This window comes from Mytilus trossulus, chromosome 7 (assembly GCF_036588685.1).
Source record: "Mytilus trossulus isolate FHL-02 chromosome 7, PNRI_Mtr1.1.1.hap1, whole genome shotgun sequence".
In the NCBI taxonomy this organism is placed as follows: domain Eukaryota; kingdom Metazoa; phylum Mollusca; class Bivalvia; order Mytilida; family Mytilidae; genus Mytilus; species Mytilus trossulus.
In genome coordinates this window covers 40,522,401-40,545,539 of record NC_086379.1, presented here as the reverse complement: position 1 = coordinate 40,545,539, position 23,139 = coordinate 40,522,401, and the positions used below count along the sequence as shown (strand labels likewise).

At 31.0% G+C, this 23,139-nt stretch overlaps 1 protein-coding gene across 1 annotated transcript in view; it reads left to right on the top strand.

Annotated features, from left to right (window-relative positions):
• The window catches only part of LOC134726400 (prion-like-(Q/N-rich) domain-bearing protein 25), a 77,122-nt gene that overhangs the window by 7,710 nt on the left and 46,273 nt on the right, over nt 1–23,139 (top strand). Inside the window, exons 5-6 of the mRNA XM_063590800.1 lie at nt 1,386–1,511; nt 2,233–2,294. Of these exons, the coding sequence (XP_063446870.1) occupies nt 1,386–1,511; nt 2,233–2,294 (188 nt within the window). The remainder of the gene's footprint in view (nt 1–1,385; nt 1,512–2,232; nt 2,295–23,139) is intronic.

The window sequence follows — 23,139 nt, the reverse complement described above, 5'->3', positions numbered from 1 at the left end:
ATATATGTTACAGTAAATAGGTGAAATTAGGAAATACACGTAATTACTAAACAATTCAGTAAATACATGTAATTACTAGCTAATTTAATGAATACATGTATTTACTAGTTGTTTCAGTGATTACTGGTAACATAGTGTTTTGAGAGAATTTTCCATTTCTGATTTCCATGTCTGCTGAAATTGGTCAAACATGATCTTATAATGCTCAACTTTAACCATTTTGGATTCAAACTAAAGTTGCTCTGATTCAACCAAATATTTGAAAGTCCATATTTAAAATATTTTGAATACTAATCAACCATTCAATATTTTAAGAGTACTAACTGATCTTCTAGTTAGTATTACCATAACTTTTGATCATCTGACCATAATACAACATTGTTTCAGTAGTCAGTAAATAGGTGTAAAAACTCAATTTAAAATTGGTAATTACTGGTAATAACTGGGCCGTTTCAGGAATTACTTGTATTAACTAAGTGCACCGGGAAATACCTGTAATTCCTAAATTTTAATAATTACATGTAATTCCTAATTTCACCTATTTACTGTAACATATACATGTCTATACAAATATCTAAATTACAATATGTTTTGAAATATGCACCGCATACTTATTTAAGCAATGATTTATAGTAATTATTGAACTACTGTGGGGCTTGAAAAATATTTATTTAAGGGATTCGGAGATGAAAACAGTAAAAAAAGCTCAGCAACGAATCCTAAATTTAAAATGATTTGCGGCATAATACATGAGAGCACATATTATAGATTGTATTAAATATGAAGTTCACGCCCCATACAGTGAAGTCCTTTGTCATAGAACTATTGTTGTAACATGGGTTAGTAACTGGTCTTTTTATCCTGAATTGTCTTTATTAAAGAACTAGTTCCGGAGTACAACAGCTTACGAGTATGTCTCTATTTGTCACGGGTCTCTGGTTCTGCTGTTGTAATTAGGTGATTTTTTTTCTCTTTATGTAGCAATAGAGGTGGCGTATAAAAAAGAAAATGTGGTATGATTGCCAATGAGACAACTATCCACAAAAGACCAAAATGACACAGACATTTTTCCAACCAATACAATGCCATAGTTTGGTCTATAAGTCACTTTAAACATAAATGACAATGGTACGTGGAACAAAATTAAATAAATTTTATCGAACATTTTCAGTGTTTTCACATGTTTCTCTGCTCTTAAAAATAACACAAATGGTTAAACTAAGTCACATGTTTGAAATTACAACATGTCCAATTCATGTAGTATCTCTCTACAGATATTTTGTGTCATCATATTAAATTTGAGTTTCTGAATTGAGAAGCATTAGAATTGTTGACCAAATAAATAATCTCGATCAATGTAGTATTTGTTTCCACATATATTATAGGTATTTATCCAAACATGACATGTGGTAGTAGTGATCCTGATGATGCCTCTTGTGTAACTAACGCATTTTGTAATAAGACACACTTTTGTGTTTGTCGCATAGGATATCAGGCAACCAAAACAAGCTGTAAGTATATTTTCAGCTTTGTATATATTTCATAGCATCACTGTGAATTAAATCTGCAGCAATATGTAGATAATTATCAATAAAATGCATTTTTGATACTTAGGTTTACAACACACAATTCTTGTATACAAAATATAAATGTATTTTTTTTTCTCTTCTCGTCTACAAAGAGAACATGTGAAATAACGATAGGAATAACCATCCTAACATTAAAACATGCCTTGAACACAAACTATCAATTTTAAGCATTTCATTATGTGAATAACATGAAGATCCATATACTTTTAATGTTATACAACTCCCTAATTTCTGCTGCTGTACGATTTGAAAATAAGATCTAAGAAGCCAAAACCACATTAGGTATTTTCAATTATGGTTGGTATCACGGTTTTTGTTTGAATTGTCGGGGTATGCAGGTTGGGGTTCTATTTTTCGTCTGAATGTGGTTTAAAATGTAGATCTTTCCTGATAAAACTCAAAACGTGGTCTATAACTGACTTATTGTCCGTATATAGAGTACTGTAAATAAATTCAGTTTTAAATGAATTACATGACATTGTTATTTTTTTCTGATTATATCTAAAATTAAATACCAGAACAAATCGTAAAAATTCATTCGACATAAAAAAAATATATTGTTCATGATGTTAAATAAAATATTCCTATGGAACGTTTTTTCAGTTGTTTTGAATTTAACAATAATTTCTAATTTTAATTTTAGGTAATTCTGCTATGACTATAGCTAAACTAAAGATATTCACCATTATTATGTGCTTTATCCTGGCATGTTTGAGAGTTCTAACATAACTTCTAATTCTTAAAACATAGACTTCTATGTAACTTATAACAATACCAATGTGTGACTGAGAAATGTAGATACTGCATTCGTTTTGTGAACAGTGTAATGACGACCGAATATAAAAATTGGAAAATAATTGAGCGCCCCGGATACAACACATCATTGTTAACTGTTGATATAGCAAGAAAGAAATCAACGTTCAGATCCTTCCAGAATAACTGCAGTCTTATTCTGTCGTATTACAACAGGAAAAAAACATTCTTTAACCCAATAACAATCGATGAGTTGATGAATGACTTAAGTTCGATTTATCAATTTTAAAATAGATTTTTGTTTATGTATTACCTATTTTACGTTTAATCCAAATAATGTTTATGTGAAGAACCTTTATCATGATGCTTATGAAAGTTCTCTAACTTTGTAAAGATATTTTGGTTTAAACAAAACATGTTGTTATAAGATGGAATGATTATCGATTACCCGACATATATATGTTGCGCATGTAAAGGAAAGTTGGTATTGTAATTATTCAGCTTGATGAACACACGATAACGTGATATTCAGATTTAAAACAAATTGTGTTTTACCAGTAACTTTTAAATGAATTGCGATAATATTTGAATATAGATACAAAATTTGTTTTATTAGTTAGTATAATTTAACTGGATTAACCTGATTAAACATTTATATCAGTGGCTTTATTTTTAACTCTTGTTCGTTATAATTAGCAAATTGTAAATAAGCTTTACAAATCATTCAACATAATTTTTGTTTGTATAGTGTTGCCTTTCTCTAATCATATGTTTAAACCGAGAATTTACATATACTGAATTAATAAATGATGAGCATTCATACTAAATTAGGGGCGTACTTTGAAAAAGATCAAATCAATAAGTTGGTTGAAAACAAATGCATTTAACAGTTTATTTATCACACGCTATTCCGATAACTATATGTTTTACAAACACGTTAATTGATTATCAATGAACTTTGATACAAACTTACACCTACAAAAAATAACATCACTATGATTTGTGACAATTATCATTACTGATGGTTTTAAATTAGATTTAAAGTTGTTTAATAACAATTAAATAAACTAGAAACGTAGTAACTTGTAACATAAACACACTTAAACTTGAAGTAGGTCTGCTTCATTTGTTATACAAACCATTTACATATTTATGTTTAGGAGAAAACGAAGTGTTTCGTGCGAAATCAAAAACATTTATACAAATAATGTTAAGAATTGTCATCATGTTCGTGTGTGCTTGTTGTCTTTTAGATACATTGATTTTATATTATAAATTATAGTTGTCTTTCTGATGAATTGAAATGTATAAATAAAACTGAACTTGGTTCATGACATGTTATAAACATCAGGGCATATTTGCAACTGAAAGTTAAGAAACCACAAATTATCTACTAGAGCATATACTCTGTTTTTTGACAAGAGCATACAATATGTATTTAGAACAGGTAACATGGACGTTGAGCTACCAAAAATAAATGATTGAATCAATCAAACAGTCAACCAATCAATTTACTTGAAAAATTGTTTTCCAATTTTAGATTTTGCTGGAAAGTTGTCTCATTACCATTCATACCTCGGCTGCTTAGTTAAGTAGAATCCAGTGACGTCCCTCAAAGTCATTAATATTTACTCAAACAAGTAATCATCAACATAAGAAAACAACGTAAAAACCTCAAAAACTTAACAATCAAATCCTTTGAAGCCGAGATACGTCTTGATATCCATGATACATTTAGATTGATCCAGTTTTAAGAGTATCAAACAATTTTGTATACCTATTGTTTCCAGCTCAAGATCAATAAATATGAAAATAATAAGACGTGGTGGTATCATTAATGAAACAAGCATCCAGCAGACACGAAAGATAGATGTAAAAAGATGTCGTTTGGGGGCCAACTCTCCATCCAAGTCACAATTAAAAAAAACCCAACACTTTAGGTCTAAGAACGGTCAAATAAACTCATCATTGATACCAGCTGGAAGGAGAGTTAATAATTGCGCGACACGCGCGTTTCGTCTACAAAAGATTTATCACTGACGCTCAAAAAAACTAAGGACAAGATATAAACAACCTCTGGTTAGCATATTAATTGTAGTTACTATTAACAGTATGACTGAATAGTAAGCTAAAAATATCATGGATAAAACAAAAGATCCTAGATAGCAAAATGTGGTCAAATGATGCAGAGTAGACTAAATAAAATGACTGTCGAATTTCTGGTTTTGTCGACATTCGTTCGGGATTTCGATAAAGCCTTTTACTGTATAAGATGGCACCTTTATAGGACGATCAATGACAAGATTCGTTGTTACGTAAACTTAACTATATAAGATACAGGCATAAGTTTTATGTACAGTCCAAACATACTTCTTTAATTTTATAAGGTTATTTAAAAAAAAGAGATAATTTGTAAATCGTGAGAAATAAAAAGCTAAAAACAGACCAGATTGTTTATCAATTTAAATTTCAGCACCCAATGATGAGGGTCTCATTGGGGGGTTCCGATCCCGGATCCCGCTTACTGTTTTGTCTGATTCCTATATCCCGCTTACACTACACTACAAACTGCTCAGAGTCTGAATTGACCAGTTTTTGTGCTCGACCAGTAAAATCGAGCACACATTTTACTAGACTAGTCTCGACATTGTCTCGACTGGACTTAACTGTACTTAAGTGTACTCGACTAGGTCTCGACTTTACTTAATTAGTCTGAAATGGTCTTGACCCAGGCTCGACCTGTCTCAACCTGTCTCGACTAGTCTCGACTCAGTCTGAACCAGTCTCGACTAGTCTCGACTCAGTCTGAACCAGTCTCGACCTGTCTCGACTAGTCTTGACCCTCAAATTTAGTTTTGACTGGTATAAAGAAGCCCATCTAACTAAATGAATATTGATCTTACAAAATTCAAGCTTATTAGGTAGTTTGATTACTGACTGTGAAATAAAAAAAAAAATTACAATAGGTAAAAATAAAAATTATAATATAAATTCAGTTAGGCATCTTTAAATTTTCTAATAACTTTTTCAAATCAACTTGGATTTTCATCAAACTATGCACCTATCTAAGATATATATCAAGCTTACTGAATCCAATTTTATTTACTTTTTTATTGTATAGCTATGAAATTTAAGAATTAAAGTCATCTCGGTAGAAAAAGCTAGGATTTGCAATTTGGACAAAATAGAGATAGACATCTTTAATTTTTTTAATAACTTTTTCAAATCAACTTGGATTGTCATCAAACTATGCAGCTATCTTAGATATATATCAAGTTTACTGAATCCCATTTCATTTACTTTTTTATTGTATTGCTGTAAAATTTAAGAATTAAAGAAATGTTGGTAAAAAAAGCTAGGATTTGCAATTTCGGACAAAATAGAGATAGTACACTTTAAATTTTCTAATAACTTTTTCAAAATCACTTGGATTTTCATCAAACTATGCAGCTATCTTAGATATATATCAAGCTTATTGAATCCCATTTCATTTACTTTTTTGTTGTATTGCTGTAAAATTTAAGAATTAAAGTCATCTCGGTAAAAGAAACTAGGATTGGCAATTCAGACAAAATAGAGATAGGCATCTTTAATTTTTTTAATAACTTTTTCAAATCAACTTGGATTGTCATCAAACTATGCAGCTATCTTAGATATATATCAAGCTTACTGAATCCCATTTCATTTACTTTTTTATTCTATTGCTGTAAAATTTAAGAATTAAAGAAATGTTGGTAAAAAAAGCTAGGATTTGCAATTCGGACAAAATAGAGATAGTACACTTTATTTTTTCCAATAACTTTTTCAAATCAACTTGGATTGTCATCAAACTATGCAGCTATCTTAGATATATATCAAGCTTACTGATTCCAATTTCATTTACTTTTTTATTGTATTGCTGTAAAATTTAAGAATTAAAGAAATGTTGGTAAAAAAAGCTAGGATTTGCAATTCGGACAAAATAGAGATAGTACACTTTATTTTTTCTAATAACTTTTTCAAATCAACTTGGATTTTCATCAAACTAGGCAGCTCTCTTAGATATATTTTAAGCTTACTGAATCCCAGGTTATTTTGTTTTTTGTTGAATTGCTGTAAAATTTAAGAATTTAATTAATCTAGGTCAAGAAAGCTAGAATTTGCAGTTCAAACAAAATAAAGATAGTACACTTTAATTTTTTTAATATTTTTTTCAAGTCAACTTGGATTTATTCAAACTATATAGCTACCTTGTTGATGTATTAATCTTACTGAATCCCAGGTTGTTATTTAGTTCGGTGTATTGCTGTCAAATTTAAGAATTAATTTAATCTGGGTAAAAAAGCTAGGATTTGCAGTTTTGACAAAATAGAGATAGTACACTTTAAACTTGTTAATAACTTTTTCAAATCAACTTGGATTTTATTCAAACTATATAGCTACCTTGGTGATGTATCAGTCTTACTGAAACATGATAGTTTGGTGTATTTCTGTCAAATTTAAGAATTTAATTAGTCTACATGTAGGTCAAAAAGCAACAATATTAGATATATATCTTTCCTCATAATTTTGGAAAAAGTATATATAAATTAGTTATATAATTCCTTTAATGTGTTATTCCTTTTGATATATATATCCTATAAATATATCAAAAAGCAAAGAAAAATTAAAGACATTATTCAAATAGTTCTTCTGATTTGTGGTGATTTATAAGGCAATACCTTCTGGTTGGGGCAAACTTATTAAAAAGATCAGATCTACCAGAGAGTTTTAAATTCTAAATAACATTAATTCAAAGTTGCAACATCCTGTTAAATCTAAATCGCAAGGCTTTTTTAATTCTCTTGATAAGTAATACACGAGTTTAAGAATAGTAGGGCTTTCTTTTTACTTGTAAAACTCAGGTGTACTGATGTAATTAAACCATGTATAGTGCCATGTCATTAAATTTGACAAAAAAAATATTTTAAGATTTGATTAAAATAAATTTTTACTGTAACTTTGGAACACATTTCTTTTTTGAAAAGGTTTTTAAGGATTGTTATGAAAGTTCATGATATTAATTTTTTGTTTTACTACAAAAAAAGGGGTTAATTTTGTTTAAGCTGATTTGAAAAAGATATTAAATCTTAAAAAAGACACCTTTTTTTTTATTAAAACAAAAATTCAATATTTTTTTTTAAAAGAAAGATATATTTCTAATATCAAAGCTTTTTGACCTACATGTAGATTAATCAAATTCTTAAATTTGACAGAAATACACCAAAATAAATAACAACTTATGGTTTAGTAAGATATTTAGCAAGAATACTGCAAAGATAGTTATAGAGTTTGATGAAAATCTAAGTTGATTTCAAAAAGTTATGAAAAAATTAAAGTGTACTATCTCTATTTTGTCAAAACTGCAAATCCTAGCTTTTTTACCTAGAATACGTTGATTTTTAATTTAACAGCAATACAACTAAAATCTAAATAACCTGGGATTCAAGAAGCTTCATATGTATCTAAGATATTTGCCTAGTAAGAGTTTGATCAAAATCCAAGTTGATTTGAAAAAGTTATTAAAAAAATTAAAGAGTACTATCTCTATTTTGTCCGAATTGCAAATTCTAGCTTTTTTTTTTACCAACATTACTTTAATTCTTAAATATTACAACAGTACAACAAAAAAGTAAATGAAATGGGATTCAGTAAGCTAAAAATACATCTAAGATAGCTGCATAGTTTGATGAAAATCCAAGTTGATTTGAAAAAGTTATTAAAAAAATTAAAGATGCCTATCTCTATTTTGTCCAAATTGCAAATCCTAGCTTTTTTTACCGAGATGACTTTAATTCTTAAATTTTACAGCAATACAACAAAAAAGTAAATGAAATGGGATTCAGTAAGCTTGATATATATCTAAGATAACTGCATAGTTTGATGACAATCCAAGTTGATTTGAAAAAGTTATTAAACAAATTAAAGATGCCTATCTCTATTTTGTCCAAATTGCAAATCCTAGCTTTTTTTACCGAGATGACTTTAATTCTTAAATTTTACAGCAATACAACAAAAAAGTAAATGAAATGGGATTCAGTAAGCTTGATATATATCTAAGATAACTGCATAGTTTGATGAAAATTCAAGTGATTTTGAAAAAGTTATTAGAAAATTTAAAGTATACTACATGTATCTCTATTTTGTCCAAATTGCAAATCCTAGCTTTTTTTACTGAGATGACTTTAATTCTTTAATTTTACAGCCATTCAACAAAAAAGAAAATGAAATGGGATTCAGTAAGCTTGATATATATCTAGGATAGCTGCATAGTTTGATGAAAATCCAAATGATTTTGAAAAAGTTATTAAAAAAATTAAAGATGCCTATCTCTATTTTGTCCAAATTTCAAATCCTAGCTTTTTTTACCGAGATGACTTTAATTCTTAAATTTCATAGCTATACAACAAAAAAGTAAATGAAATGGGATTCAGTAAGCTTGATATATATCTTAGATAGGTGCATAGTTTGATGAAAATCCAAGTTGATTTGAAAAAGTTATTAAAAAATTTAAGGATGCCTATCTGAATTTATATAATAATTTTTATTTTTACCTATTGTAAAAAAAAATGTTTTTTTATTTCACAGCCAGTAATCAAACTACCTAATAAGCTTGAATTTTGTAAGATCATTATTTAATTCAGTTAGATGAGCTTCTTTATACCAGTCAAAACTAAATTTGAAGGTCAAGACTAGTCGAGACAGGTCGAGACTGGTTCAGACTGAGTTTAGACTAGTTGAGACAGGTCGAGACTGGTTCAGACTGAGTCGAGACTAGTCAAGACAGGTCAAGACAGGTCGAGCCTTGGTCAAGACCATTTCAGACTAATTAAGTAAAGTCGAGACCTAGTCGAGTACACTTAAGTACAGTTAAGTCCAGTCGAGACAATGTCGAGACTAGTCGAGTAAAATGTGTGCTCGATTTTACTGGTCGAGCACAAAAACTGGTCAATTCAGACTCTGAGCAGTTTGTAGTGCTATGTACGTAAGCAATTCTCATTTTTTTGTCATTTCCCGGGTCCCGCAAGACCCCATTTCCCGTTTTCACGTCACAATAATTTGACTTTCACCTGTTACGCTTACAAAAAATCGGAAATCCCGCGTCACGATTAGACCCCACTGAGACCAACAAAAATCACTGAAATATCATGACCAATATCTTAAGCCATATAATAAGCTCCCACTTTGTTAGCTTCCCCTTTTCTCATAAACATACCAATATCTCTTGGCTTTAGTACATCTCCGGTTTATTGACGTTTATAATATACTTCTCTTCACCTCACCTAACACTTTAGTCCAAGTCAGTTTTTGTCATGGCTTGGCCTCCGTCGTTCGTTGTCGTCGTCGGTGTCGTCACCCGTGTACTTTTAGAATATTTTTTTCTTATGAAACTATAGGGCCAAATTCAACCATTCTAGATCACAATCATTACTGGGGTATCAAGATAAACAGTTTGTTGATTATTTTGCTTTCCAACTGATATGACTGATATGGCTTAAAATAGAACATAGGTTTAAATTGCAAGTTTTGTTTATTATTTTGAAAACCGTTATGAAAAGAATTAACAAAAACAAATATCTGCAGAATGTTGAGCTCTACTTATAGTCTATATACGTAAAACCTAAATTCTTATAGAAATAATTGCGCTTAAATGACAATAGTTTTACCTGCCCTGATGATTTTATAAACTTTTTGCGTTTTTGCCTTATATCTTACAAAATAATAGAATGATGGAAAGACGTTTAAATTAGCAAAAATGAGAAAATTTACAATAAAGAGAAAATCGACCGACGTCTCCTTTGAATCAGTGCCCTTTAATAATGATTTTTATCATTTTTTGGGGATCTCTTTTCTTACATTATTACCATGATTACAGTAATAATAAATACGTACATGGACTATTCATATTAAAAAGTGATCAGCATGACAAGCATTTTAAACAAGTAACATTTTGCTGATATAGGCTGTTATAAATACATTGCGTTTACAGTATTTAGTGATTTAAGCAAAAAACTTAAGAAAATAGAAGAAAACTAAACACCCCAAATAATCGGCAAAATAAGATCTACAAAACAGATATTTTTGTCATGAATTCTATCGTATAATATAAAAAAGAGAAGATGTGGTATGATTGCGACAACTATCGACAAAAGACCAAAATGACACAAACATTAACAATTATAGGTCATCGTACGGCCTTCAACAATGAGCAAAGCCCATACCGCATATAGTCAGCTATAAAAGGCCCCAACAAGACAATGTAAAACAATTCAAGCGAGAAAACTAACGGCCTTATTTATGTAAACAAAAAATGAACGAAAAACAAATATGTAACACATAAACAAGTCTACATATGATCTACTAGTATGTTAAGAGTAATGCATGAGTTAGGCGACACAAACTCTTTAGAGTTCCTGGTTTTGAAGTCAATACTTTCAGTTGTAAAGTTTTGTCTTATTGATCAAGTGTTTTGTTTCATATTGTTTAACTCATTCCCGGTATCGGGAACGTTCGCCCTAATAACATGTTCGCCCTGGGTACGTTCGCCCTGAGTTCGTTCGCCCAGAGAGTCCGTTCGCCCTACTAAAAATATTTATTTTCTATAGTATATATTCTTGAAATATATGGAAACAGGGAAATATTTAAAAGTTTATGGCTTGTTTAGGATCGTTAATTGTTCAATGACAAAATAATTCAAATCACTAATTATTGTGATACTTGTCTTTTGATGGATTATTAATAAAAATCAAATGTTTTGTTTTCATAAGATATTCAGCTTAAAACACAATGATGTACGAATTGTAAATCATATGTATTTTACTGAAATACGTTGATTTACAATAGATATAGGAAGATGTGGTGTGAGTGCCAATGAGACAACTCTCCATCCAAACAACAATTCAAAAATTAAACCATTATAGGTTAAAGTACGGCCTTCAACACGGAGCCTTGGCTCACACCGAACAACAAGCTATAAAGGGCCCCAAAATAACTAGTGTAAAACCATTCAAACGGGAAAACCAACGGTCTAATCTATATAAACAAAACGAGAAAAGAGAAACACGTATATATTACATAAACAAACGACAACTACTGTACATCAGATTCCTGACTTAGGACAGGTGCAAACATTTGCAGCGGGATTAAACGTTTTAATGGGCCCAAACCTTCTCCCTTTTTCTGAAACAGTAGCATAACAACACAACATATACAAACATACGATAAAATATCAATTGGCAGACTTAACTCAATCAAAAAACGTATGATTTACAAGTTCATTTATTATTATACTCGGAGACTAGTCTCATACTGCATACATTCATGATTGACTGAAATAACAATTATTTTGTTAAATTATTAGTATTCTACTCTGTAAATCAAAGGGAAAATGAAAAAATGATTACGGTAATGTAACTATTCTGTCATTTTTTACAAACTTCAACATATTTTGTTCAAATACTTAAATTTATGCGACTAGACAACAAATAGAAAAAAAATAAAAATCTGAGCGAATGGACCCTGGGCGAACAGGTATCAGGGCGAACAGGTAGTATGGCGAACGCGAATCAGGGCGAATGAACCCGGATTCCTCATTCTCCTGACATAAACGTTTCCCCAATATGCTTCACAACCATGAGGCATAAAAGTAAAAGTTAAGGGCAATACATTTCTAAATATATTGACGAATAGATGAAATGGGATATCGGGTGTTTCAAAGGAATATATATTTATAATATTGTTTTCTTATCACGTCATTTTCGCAAATAGTCCGAATATGGTTTCCTTCGACAAAAATCATATTGTAATCTAAAATCCAGCGATAATTTTGTTTATATTGCATTGTATTATATGCCAAACATTAATGCAACAGTGTAAGAGTATTGTATCATGAGACGAAAGTTAAACTGAAGACGATCTTTAAAATAAATGATAAAGTTTGACCGTATGTCAGAGCATGTATACTTGTGTAAATAAATAGCATATTGCTAAGGAGAAAATGTCACATGTCTTTGCTGTTGATAAGGCAAGTTTCATGTCCTCATATAAATACTAATACATTGATTACAGTTACATATTGAAATATTGCATCTCATATTAATTATGGTAAGTTCTCTGTATTGCATTATTTAATTATGATTTTTTTTTTATTTTAACTGTAAATTATGAAAAAATGGTTTTAATTTATTCTTTATATATGAGTTGTTAAAAACCTATTTTCATATCTATAATCTGTAATATGGTTGACACTCAGTAAAGATATATTTCATTAATGTACACAAATGTAGCATACTTTTTTGCAACAATAAAAACATATGGTTATGCGGCATTTTTCGCAGTTTATTCCTATACTGACCCTATTTTACTTTTCAAACCTGGTAATAAAGAATATGCATTCAGCATTCACTATTCCGATTTGATTTTACCAATCAAAAGAGCGCAGAACTTAAGTTGTATACAGACAACTCTTCCCCAATAGGCAGTCCTTAATTACGTATATTTACTGAATTTACTTCTACATGTATAACACACAATTCTAGCCTGAGCCTGGGTGAAATGTTTGATTTTTTTTTTGTGTATTTACAGGCCTCCTTGAATACAGAAGTTCTGTTTTTTCTTCTATTAGCCACGCTTTATTTTCAATTTACAGTTCCAGCAGGTAATGAGTTTGTAGCTTTGTATCTTTTTAAAAAAAAGTATAAATATCAATTGTACGTTGAGGTAGTGTGTAAACACTATTCCCATTTTTTCGTATTTTGTTGGAGTTATAACTACACTGTTTTTGCAATTTGGGTTTGATTATAAAGTTGTAAATAATTTAATTGAGATGTCAGGTATGTGTTCATGAAACAAAAAATGAAGCAAAAATCATTTTAAATACAACAAGGTACAGTGCAAAGCTAGTGCACATATCGAATGAAGTTGATATTTTTTACAAATCCGGTTTTCATTGGTAATGAATCGAATCAAGTTAGGCTTCAACGATTTATATTAGGAACACCAAAACCATTCAATAGTTGTCTATAGATATAGGAAGATGTGTTGTGAGTGCCAATGAGACAACTCTCCATCCAAATAACAATTTAAAAAGGATTATAGATCAACAGTTGCCCCTAACTTTATAAAGCATAGTTATTTCCACTTTTTTATAAATGTTTTCATAGTTTTGTAAATATAAAAGATTACAATCGAATTGAATAGTTTTTAACGTTTCACTTACATTTGCATTATATTGTCGTATATGGTTTTATTTATAACACTTTGACATGTTGCAGAAGATATATTCAGAAAAAATTGCAATAACACCAACCAGTGCAGCGATGTAAACGCTCATTGTTTTAGTGACTGTACATGCAAGAATGCCGTTTACAAAGACAACATCAGCAGCTGTACATCCCGTATGTTTTGTTTGTAAAAACTTTTAAATAAAAACAACATATCATTTTCAGATATGTTAATACATTGATTTTCTAAATATAGAATGTAGAGGGGATTTTATTTAAAGACTAGTAGTAATGATGATTTTGATGATACTTAAGCTTGCTGCCATTTATTCAAAAGCCGTTTGGTATTCATCACATTCGCACGAAACTTTATTCATTACCCCTTTCAAAAATTCATTCCCTTTTCAATTTATGTTTGGAATCCACTGTCACAAACTCTCATTCCAACCAATACAAACTTGAAGCTATAATTTAGGAAATTGTAAGCCACAGGCTTTTTAAGCCAGTCCGCATTGAAAAAGATGAAAAAGAGAACAGATCTTTCCCTAATCTTTCCTTTGCCAACAAAAGTATCGATGGCGTCAACTTAGGCAATGTCCTTCATCATAAATTAGTTCAATCAAAATACCTCCTTATTTCAAATACCAGTCTGTACCAATCAATTTTTATACCTATTGCAACTTAAATTTTCTACTACAAACACGTTTTACAGGATCTCGATATTGACGACTTCAAGTATCAACCTCCTCCCGCAGATAAAACCCCAAACACCATCGTTTTTATGTTAAAAACTCATTACATTAACTGCTTGATAAACGAATTAGATATAGACAATTCAATTGGAAACTCAACATATTCTCTCACGACACTTACCAAAGAGGAAATCCTTGATAATCATAGGTATGTGCTATGTTCTTTTGGAATTTCAACCAAAGATGAAGAACTGGACCTTCCATCACTGTATAGGATACCTAAACTACATTAGTATCCTTACAAACAACGGTATATTGCTGGGTCTTCCAAGTGCTCCGCGAAACCTCTTTCTAAATTATTAACATCATTTTATCAACAATCAAAGACGGGCTTCAAAGTTTTTGTGAAACTGCCTATTTTAAAGGTGGCGTGAATCAGATGTGGATACTTCAAATTTCCAAAGATATTTTAGAGTAATATATAATCTAACTTTCTTTCATCTTGTAGCAGTATTAAAACATTTGACATTTCTACTCTTTACACAAGTATTTCACATTTCAAACTAAAAGACAAATTGAAAGAGTTGGTATTGCTTTGCTTCATTAAAAAGAATGGCCAACATATATACAAGTATCTTGTCCTAGGGAGGGATACATTCTTCTTTGTAAAGGATCACTCTGTTTCAATTTTTTTTCTCTCAAACGGATATTATCAAGATGCTTGATTTCATGATTGACAACATATTTGTTACGTTCGGAGAACGTGTTTTCCAACAGACTGTCGTCATTCCAATGGGAACAAATTGTGCCACTCTACTTGCCGACTTGTTTCTTTATTATCATAAAGCTGACTTCATGCAGGAACTTCTTTAGAAGAAAGATAAGAAGTTAGCGATACCCTTTAACTCTTCTTTCCGCTATATAGATGATGTTCTTTCATTAGATAATTCAAAATGTGGTGACTTTGTAGAACTCATCTATCACATTGAACAAGAGATAAAAGATACTACAGATACAGCTAAGTCGGCCTCATATCTTGACTTACATCTAGAAATTGACAATGAGGGTCGGTCGAAAACAACACTCTGCGACAAAAGATATGATTTCAGCTTTCTAATTGTGAATTTTTCATTTCTAAGTAGCAACATTCCAGCAGCGCCTGCATACGGAGTAGATCTTCCAATTGATACGATATTCTATTTCCGTGCTTGTATTTCCTATCATGCTTTTCTTGATAGACGGTTGTTGCTATCAAGGAAGCTATTAAACCTAGAGTTCCAAATTATGAAGTTGAAATCATCCCTTCGTAAATTTTACGGATGCCATCAGGAGTTGGTTGACCGTTATGGAATAACTGTTTCACAAATGATATCGATTTTTAAAAGGTGAATAATTATTTACAAACCCGTTTTCATAATAACATTGCAACGATCTTAAAGATCTGTTGGTGGCCTTTGGCTGTTGTCTGCTCTGAAGTTGGGTTGTTATCTTTTTGACATATTCCCTATTTCATTCTCAATTTTACTCTTCAGATACTGTGACATGCTTACAAAATTAACACTAAAAATAAAACCTATAGAATGTGATGCTTGTTTGTTTACACATACATAAATTATAAAATGGTTCATCACTTTTATTATTTACAAACTTTTGTATACGATAAATAAATTGTTATATGACAATTGGACTGAATTATCATTTGACCCCTCCTGCATAAAAAATAATTTCGAATTAATAAGTTTGACTGTCCTTTTGGTATCTTTCGCCCCACATTTTTTTTTTATCAGTTTTACTGTTTATATGTTTCTAGACATTATGTTAGGCGGAGTCTGTAATGCAACAACGTGTCATGATGGTAGAGGTATGTGTCCTGGTACTTGTATATGCCATGATGCCTTTTACACTGACAACCATGGTAACTGTAAATCTCGTAAGTGCTTTATATTTTACTTTCAAATACTAGACGTATAAAAACATAATTAATCTATTCAGTTAACACTTGGCTTTTCTGATTCGATTTTGTAGGTTTAATAAGCATAAATGATGATATTGGTAATTAAATGTTCAGCATGATGTCCGTGAAACGACTAACTATTTTGAAATCATAGACATTAAATTTATACATTTCTAGCCTAGCAGCCTAAAAATGTTTTACTTATGTTTACTAAACATTCTGAATCCAAATTCCCGTTTTACCACAAACACAACAGCCAAATTGTATAGCATATATAAAACAAACAAATCGAATATATTTCTTTTATGATAAAATTACCGAATCGCGGATGTACATCACCTTTAATTTACACGATTAAAGACATTTAAAAATAACCATGTAACTAATAAGCCTGGTTTTTATTGACAATATGCATTTAATGTTTTTTGCTTATTTTCTTTAGTCGTTTACCCGAACCATGAGTGTGTTAATTCTACTGACACGACTGGACCCTGCGTAATTAATGCGATTTGTAACGCACGCGGTGTTTGCGTTTGTTCAAGGAATTTCACACCAACTTCAAAAGGTTGTAAGTAAATATTTAACTTACACAATACTCCGTGTGCTTCGTAATTTTGATTGAAATCTACAGCTTCATTTTGTTCAGAAAATAGTATTCATTGTAATCGTTTACTTATCATGAAATCAAAGACACATTTGTCGTTTTTTTATTATTGGTCGTTGTATTGCAAGTTTGATTTCGACTTCACAGTATATCAATCAATTCTCTTTAAACGTTAAAGTTATTTTCGTTCTCATCATAATATAATCTCATTTCTACAGCCAGCATACATTGTATGTACATTAATACTAGTAGTATCTTTAATACGGATACACAAAACAACAGATGTTTTAGCCAGTTACCTTCAGAATATAGGTTGTATAGTAACATTCATTCCTTCTATTAGTGTTAGCTTAACTTGCACTTTTCGGAAAATTGTGCAGAATTTATCTTTGTTTCAATAAAAATATTAATTGGCATGAGTTAAGTTTTTTCCTGCCCAGTACTATAAGAAAACCATAATGTTTCATTGCATATAAGCAAATAAATATCACTATAAAGTTAACCAATCAAATGTCCACCCTTTTTCTTCTTGTGTACAACTTTTAGTAATAATGTAACCGCAAGTTTCCAAAACATTGTAAAAAAACAAAACAAATGAAAACATAATGGTGTTTTGAAGCACACAAGATACATACTGGGTGCCAATGAAAACGCAACACTTTTGTTTTTCAAAAAAATCTTATAATTTTTATTTTATTTATATCAGAACTTTGTATAGTTGGTTAAAAATGACTTTTAAGACAATTGCCGACAACTTTACGGTTGAGTGATTTTTGGAACAAATGCGAAGTAAGGGTTATTTTGAACGGACATAAACCGAGTTCACCGCTTTTCAACATACGCACCATTTTCACGATTTTGTAATTCAAAGATTGGCTAATGTCATGAATTTTCCCATCCTTATTGTTAAGAAACTGCAATAAACATCTGAGTAAATGCCAGGACTTTCTGACAACTAGCAACATGCAGTTTTGGGCATGATCCAATGAAGCCTTTCACAGCATACAATTACGATAAGACTGAAGTTGTAGCCTTTACAATAACATAAATCTTCCACAAATTCAACAAAAATGGATCATTTCATGAGAAGCCACATCCCGGGGTACAAAAAGCAAAAAACGCTCAGCCAGACCGATACATTTGGTCTTAAACATATCCGATATTGACTCTGATGGCTGTACAAAGGTCACGAGAGTTCAATGGTGGTCACGGTAGATCCTTTGGAGCAGTTTTAGTAATGCACCATTTGCGCAGAGATTGTTAAAAAGCACCAAAATCTTTCCTTAGTGACATCTAAACGGCCGTCAGGCGTAAACATCGAATTCTGTAGACCAAAAATCATTCTTTATGTACAAAAAACCGTCAGTGGTGGTTACATAGACATTTGACACCCATCTTGGCCAAAAGTCATGTGTTTCGCTCGATTTTTGTCCGATCGAGCAAATTTTGCATTAGATTACACATGGTTTAAACGATGAAAACCACTACCAATATCATAAAGTCAGTTTGAGTTTGCTTTGCTGGACAAGTTGAATAAAATTACTCGAGATCACATTAAACGTCCCGGGGATGATCAATTCTACGGCGCTGTCGAGATTGCGCTGCATAACGGGTTGTAACATGTTTTGTTAGGACTGTGAGTTGATGATTCGACATTGGATGTTTCGTTTACCCACAGCGTCTGAAAGATGACAACGAAACATTTTTGTTTGATATCGATCTATTGTTAGAATTGTTAATTTTCAAGAACAATTTATTTTGAAAGATTATCATTTCTTATATAAATTTTATTTTTGAAAATTCAAGTGTTGCGTTTTCATTGGCACTCAGTATATAATGAAACGTCCATACTTATAGTGTATATACGTTTTTTTAAGGTATTCAAGTGTCAACCTCTCATTCAAGCAGACTTATTGGGCGAACCACAGTGCTAAATCCTAAGTCCAATCTAACTGGTAATTTAAAAGGTAAAGTATCATACTCAAATATTTTCAAGCCCCTTGACTGTTCTATTGATAATGTGTTAAACAGAATAGAGAGTACTTTGTGTCGGATACGGGGCAACCTTTTAATGGTTTAAACTCGGTTAACATTGTGTTAAAGGATGAAAAAACAGCGGTTTCGTTAAAACAATCAGAGATTTTAATAATCAATTAAATCAACCTGACAAACAATCCTTTATTAAACACTCAATGATGCATATTTTAATGGATAAGGATGCATCACGATACGGTTAATTATATTCGATAGTTCACCCTTTTACGCAACGTTTACCAAGTGACACCGATATACAGCAGTCTACTCAATGTACACATTATTTCGTGAATTATTTTGTCAGTGAGGCAGTCAAACGGCTTGAATAATGATGTAATGTAGTTTTTTTTCCATCTGTTGCAGCAAAAAAAGATCAAATTATAACACGGTGAAAATATGAAGTTCTTTCTTTATCAGTTTTCAATTTAAGAACTCAATTATATTATCCATCAAAAAGAAGTAACATCTACAATTCCGCTCTGTTATCAAAATCAGTCTATTCATAATGCCCCTTCAGACATACTGGAACCATAAACAAGTTGTTTTATTACATGATGTGTTTTTATTTACTTCGTATTGATAATTTGTCAAATCTTTATATTGCTGAATTATTACATATCGAAATTTTAGATTTTTTTTAAAGGAGTAGGTCCAGTAAGACCCTTTTTTGGCCCCAACATACAACAGTTTTACAAAATTGTTTAAATGTATACTTTTACTTATTTATTGGACAGAAGAATGCTTCTGCTACATAAATATGGTCTGTTTTTGACAATACGATGTACATATATGGAGTACTAGCACCAATAAGTCATGCTAAATTACTGAAATCTTCACAATTCTAGCATTTTAGTTAAATTTTAGACGGTTTCCGTGTAAAACGAAAGTGGCCGCATTCGTGTTCATCCAAAATATTTAAATATAAATTGTATTTGATGATAATACATAACATATATAAAGGTTGAGGATGAACACGGATGCGGCCACTTTAATATTTGACCAAAAAACATCTTTTGACCTTGAATTGTAGCATTTTAATGACTAAATAAGTTAAAATCTTTCACATTAATTAATTGAATCAAATAAAATAGACACTTTAGGGTTTAAAAAGGGGTCAACATCTTTTGTCAGATGAACCTGAAATTTGAGGTCAAAATCGGTCCTTACTCCTTGATGTGGTTCTGTCGTTTTTTTTTTATGGATTACATTACATGATGAGGTCAAACCACGAGATCCTTTAAAAAATATTGTTATTTTGGAGCTGATTTTCCTTATAATCGTTCTTCTATAATTTCACTCGTCCTAATGTTATTTGTACCATAGCGACCTATTACCATTTCAATTTTTTGTTTATTCCGAATCGAAGGATTTCAAAAAGTCGACCAAGGGACATGCCTATAGTATTAGTGTTGTCATGAAGTCAAAATAAGTTAAAAGTATAAAAACAACACAAATTTTTAACCATTAAGTGAACGAACAGGCGACAGATATTATAGTGATGTTCAAACTGACAAGACTAGAACGAACTGACAAGTTAACAACAAAACAGGAATCACGACCATTAGACAAAGCTGATGACTAAATCTTAAAATTATCAAATATAGTGATCAATAAATATATCGACGTTTAATCTGTTTGGAATAAATCAATGTTGAGATGTGAAATAAAAAATCGTTAAAAACAGTACTCATCAGATGAGGAAGTAAAATACTGTGTATTTCTTGACGACATGTACATGAGTGCAGACAGTAATAATATTAATAGGTCATGGTGGTAGGGACAAAATGTCAAAGGAAATATAGAAAACATGGAAATATTTCATTTGAACCTTTAGAACTTTACAAGGAAGATTCGATATATGGAATCTAATGGTTAAATTAATATGCTCTTTTAAATTCTTTTTTTAAATGCTAATTCTCTAAACCAGAACGTCCACGTATATTTTCACAATTCTCAAAATTTTAAATAAGATAAAACCCCAAAGCAAACAAAGCTGTTGGTATCTCTTTCCAACAACTTTCCTCTTCTAAAGCATCCAAGAAAGCAAAATGTTGTCATTTTATTCTGGGAATATTAGTACTATACATGTTCCATGATTCATATGTCACATTTATGTTATTTGAAATGAATTCCTGCATTGAAATTTATCCGTAAATGCTTCACGTTAACTATAGTAAGGTACCTCTAGTGAAGTCTGGGGCTATCGAGTACTAGTATAATATTCCCAGTACCCAATATTCAACAATTTTGCATAAGATGTGAGAATCTTTAAAGTTTCCTTAGACAGACAAAACAATGTGTTATTATATTCATTATTATTATGCAAATCTTTAAACGAAACAAGTTTGATATTCTTTGAAATGAGACATAAAAGAGATCACATTATATATCAAGACATAACTAAGAGTATATGACAGAAGTATACACGTATAAGTAGGTAATGTGCAAAAATATACATACGCGTATACAATTATATATGCCTAAATTATCTCGCAAATGACAGGAACGGCCTGTCATTGTCTTATTGTTTTAACCAATGAAAACTTAGTTTTTAAACTGACATGTTCAAATTATCATGTATGTTTTGAACCTTAGTATTTTTTACAGATAAACAGACAAATGGACCTTTTACAATCAAGATAACATTTTTTTACTGACATCAACGATCGCAGACGAGGCATTTAAGTTGGCAGAACCCTTTTTAAATTGTTTGGTTAGGATTCTGGTTCCATCTGAGTTCTTTTACATAAAACTGACGGACAATGTATTATACCACATTTGGTGGAAAGACTCTTGAAGCGTTAAAAGAGGGACGAAAGATACCAAAGGGACTGTCAAACTCATAAATCTCAAACGAACTGACAACGCCATGTCTAAAAATGAAAAAGACAAACAAAAACAATAGTACACACGACACAACATAGAAAACTAAAGTATAAACAACACGAACCCCACCAAAAACTAGGGGTGATCTCATGTGCTCCGGAAGGGTAAGCAGATCCTGCTCCACATGTGGCACCCGTTTTTATGCATTCTTGAAGGGGAGGGTCTGTGTACTCGTACACTGCAAATTTTGCAGCGTTGTTTTCATTATGTTTATTCTTGTCTTTTTATTTCCATTTATTTTTATCAATAAAGTGTATAATATGTAACATGTAGAATATGCAGAACTGTATGTACTGTCAAATACAATTTTGTTGTTGTCGGCATCGTTGTAAAATTTACTATCAACTACAAACTAATTGTTTTCGTCTGTTTAAGATTAATTATATGCTTTTCTTAATATGTTTAGACAGTTGTGTTGCCTGTTTGTGATTCATGTTTACACAATTTGAACTGCTGGAGACCAATTCTTGTCACCCCGTACATATAAAAAATATGCAATACAGGCTCCTGACTCGGGACAGGCACATACATACAGAATGTTGCTGGTTTTAAAATGTTAGCAGAATCTCAACCCTAAACTCAACCTGGGACAGTGGTTTAACAGTACAACATCAGAAAAAAACATAAAAAGCATTTAAAATAGGATTAACTCATCAGATGAACAAAAATACCGAGTATCTGTTTGCAAACCAAATTGTGTCGACTGAACGGAATCATAAACAACAGTCACTGTCATACAACTTGGAGGGTAAGCTAGCATATATCAGGTAAAAATCAGGTTTAACCCACCATATGCATTCCTGTAGTAATAAAATTGAGAATGGAAATTGGGAATGTGTCAAAGAGACAACAACCCGACCAAAATAAAAAAAACACCGAAATATGAAATTTGTTTACCATAAGTTCCGTTGACTTAGTTTTAAAGACTAAAGCCAAACGTTTGATTTAGTCAGTTTATATGGCTAATTGCTTTGAGTGTAAGAGTTGTGTATTTCTCTGATAAATTTGTACAGGTAGCAACCAATTGTTTGTTTATCAAAAAATATAAGTAAATAATCTCGTCATAAATATCTATGACGTTTGGTTTTAGCGAATTTAATAAGTTCCCTCGTAGTCTTAGAAAGTGAGAAACAATGTGATAAGTGTCAAACAGTGAGCCAAACTTATCTATTGTGTGTTTATTTCAAGATTGGTTTTAGTCTTTACATAAACAAAGTTTTGGTGTACAAAATGTACTCATAACACTTTTTAAAAGCAAACACAAGAAAACAAAATACAGTTAGATAATTTATATCATATACTTCCATTTGTACAACCTGCATTTGTACAGTAACAATATCCTAACCTTTGAATGTTACGAAAAACTAAAGATATTTTATCAAGCTAG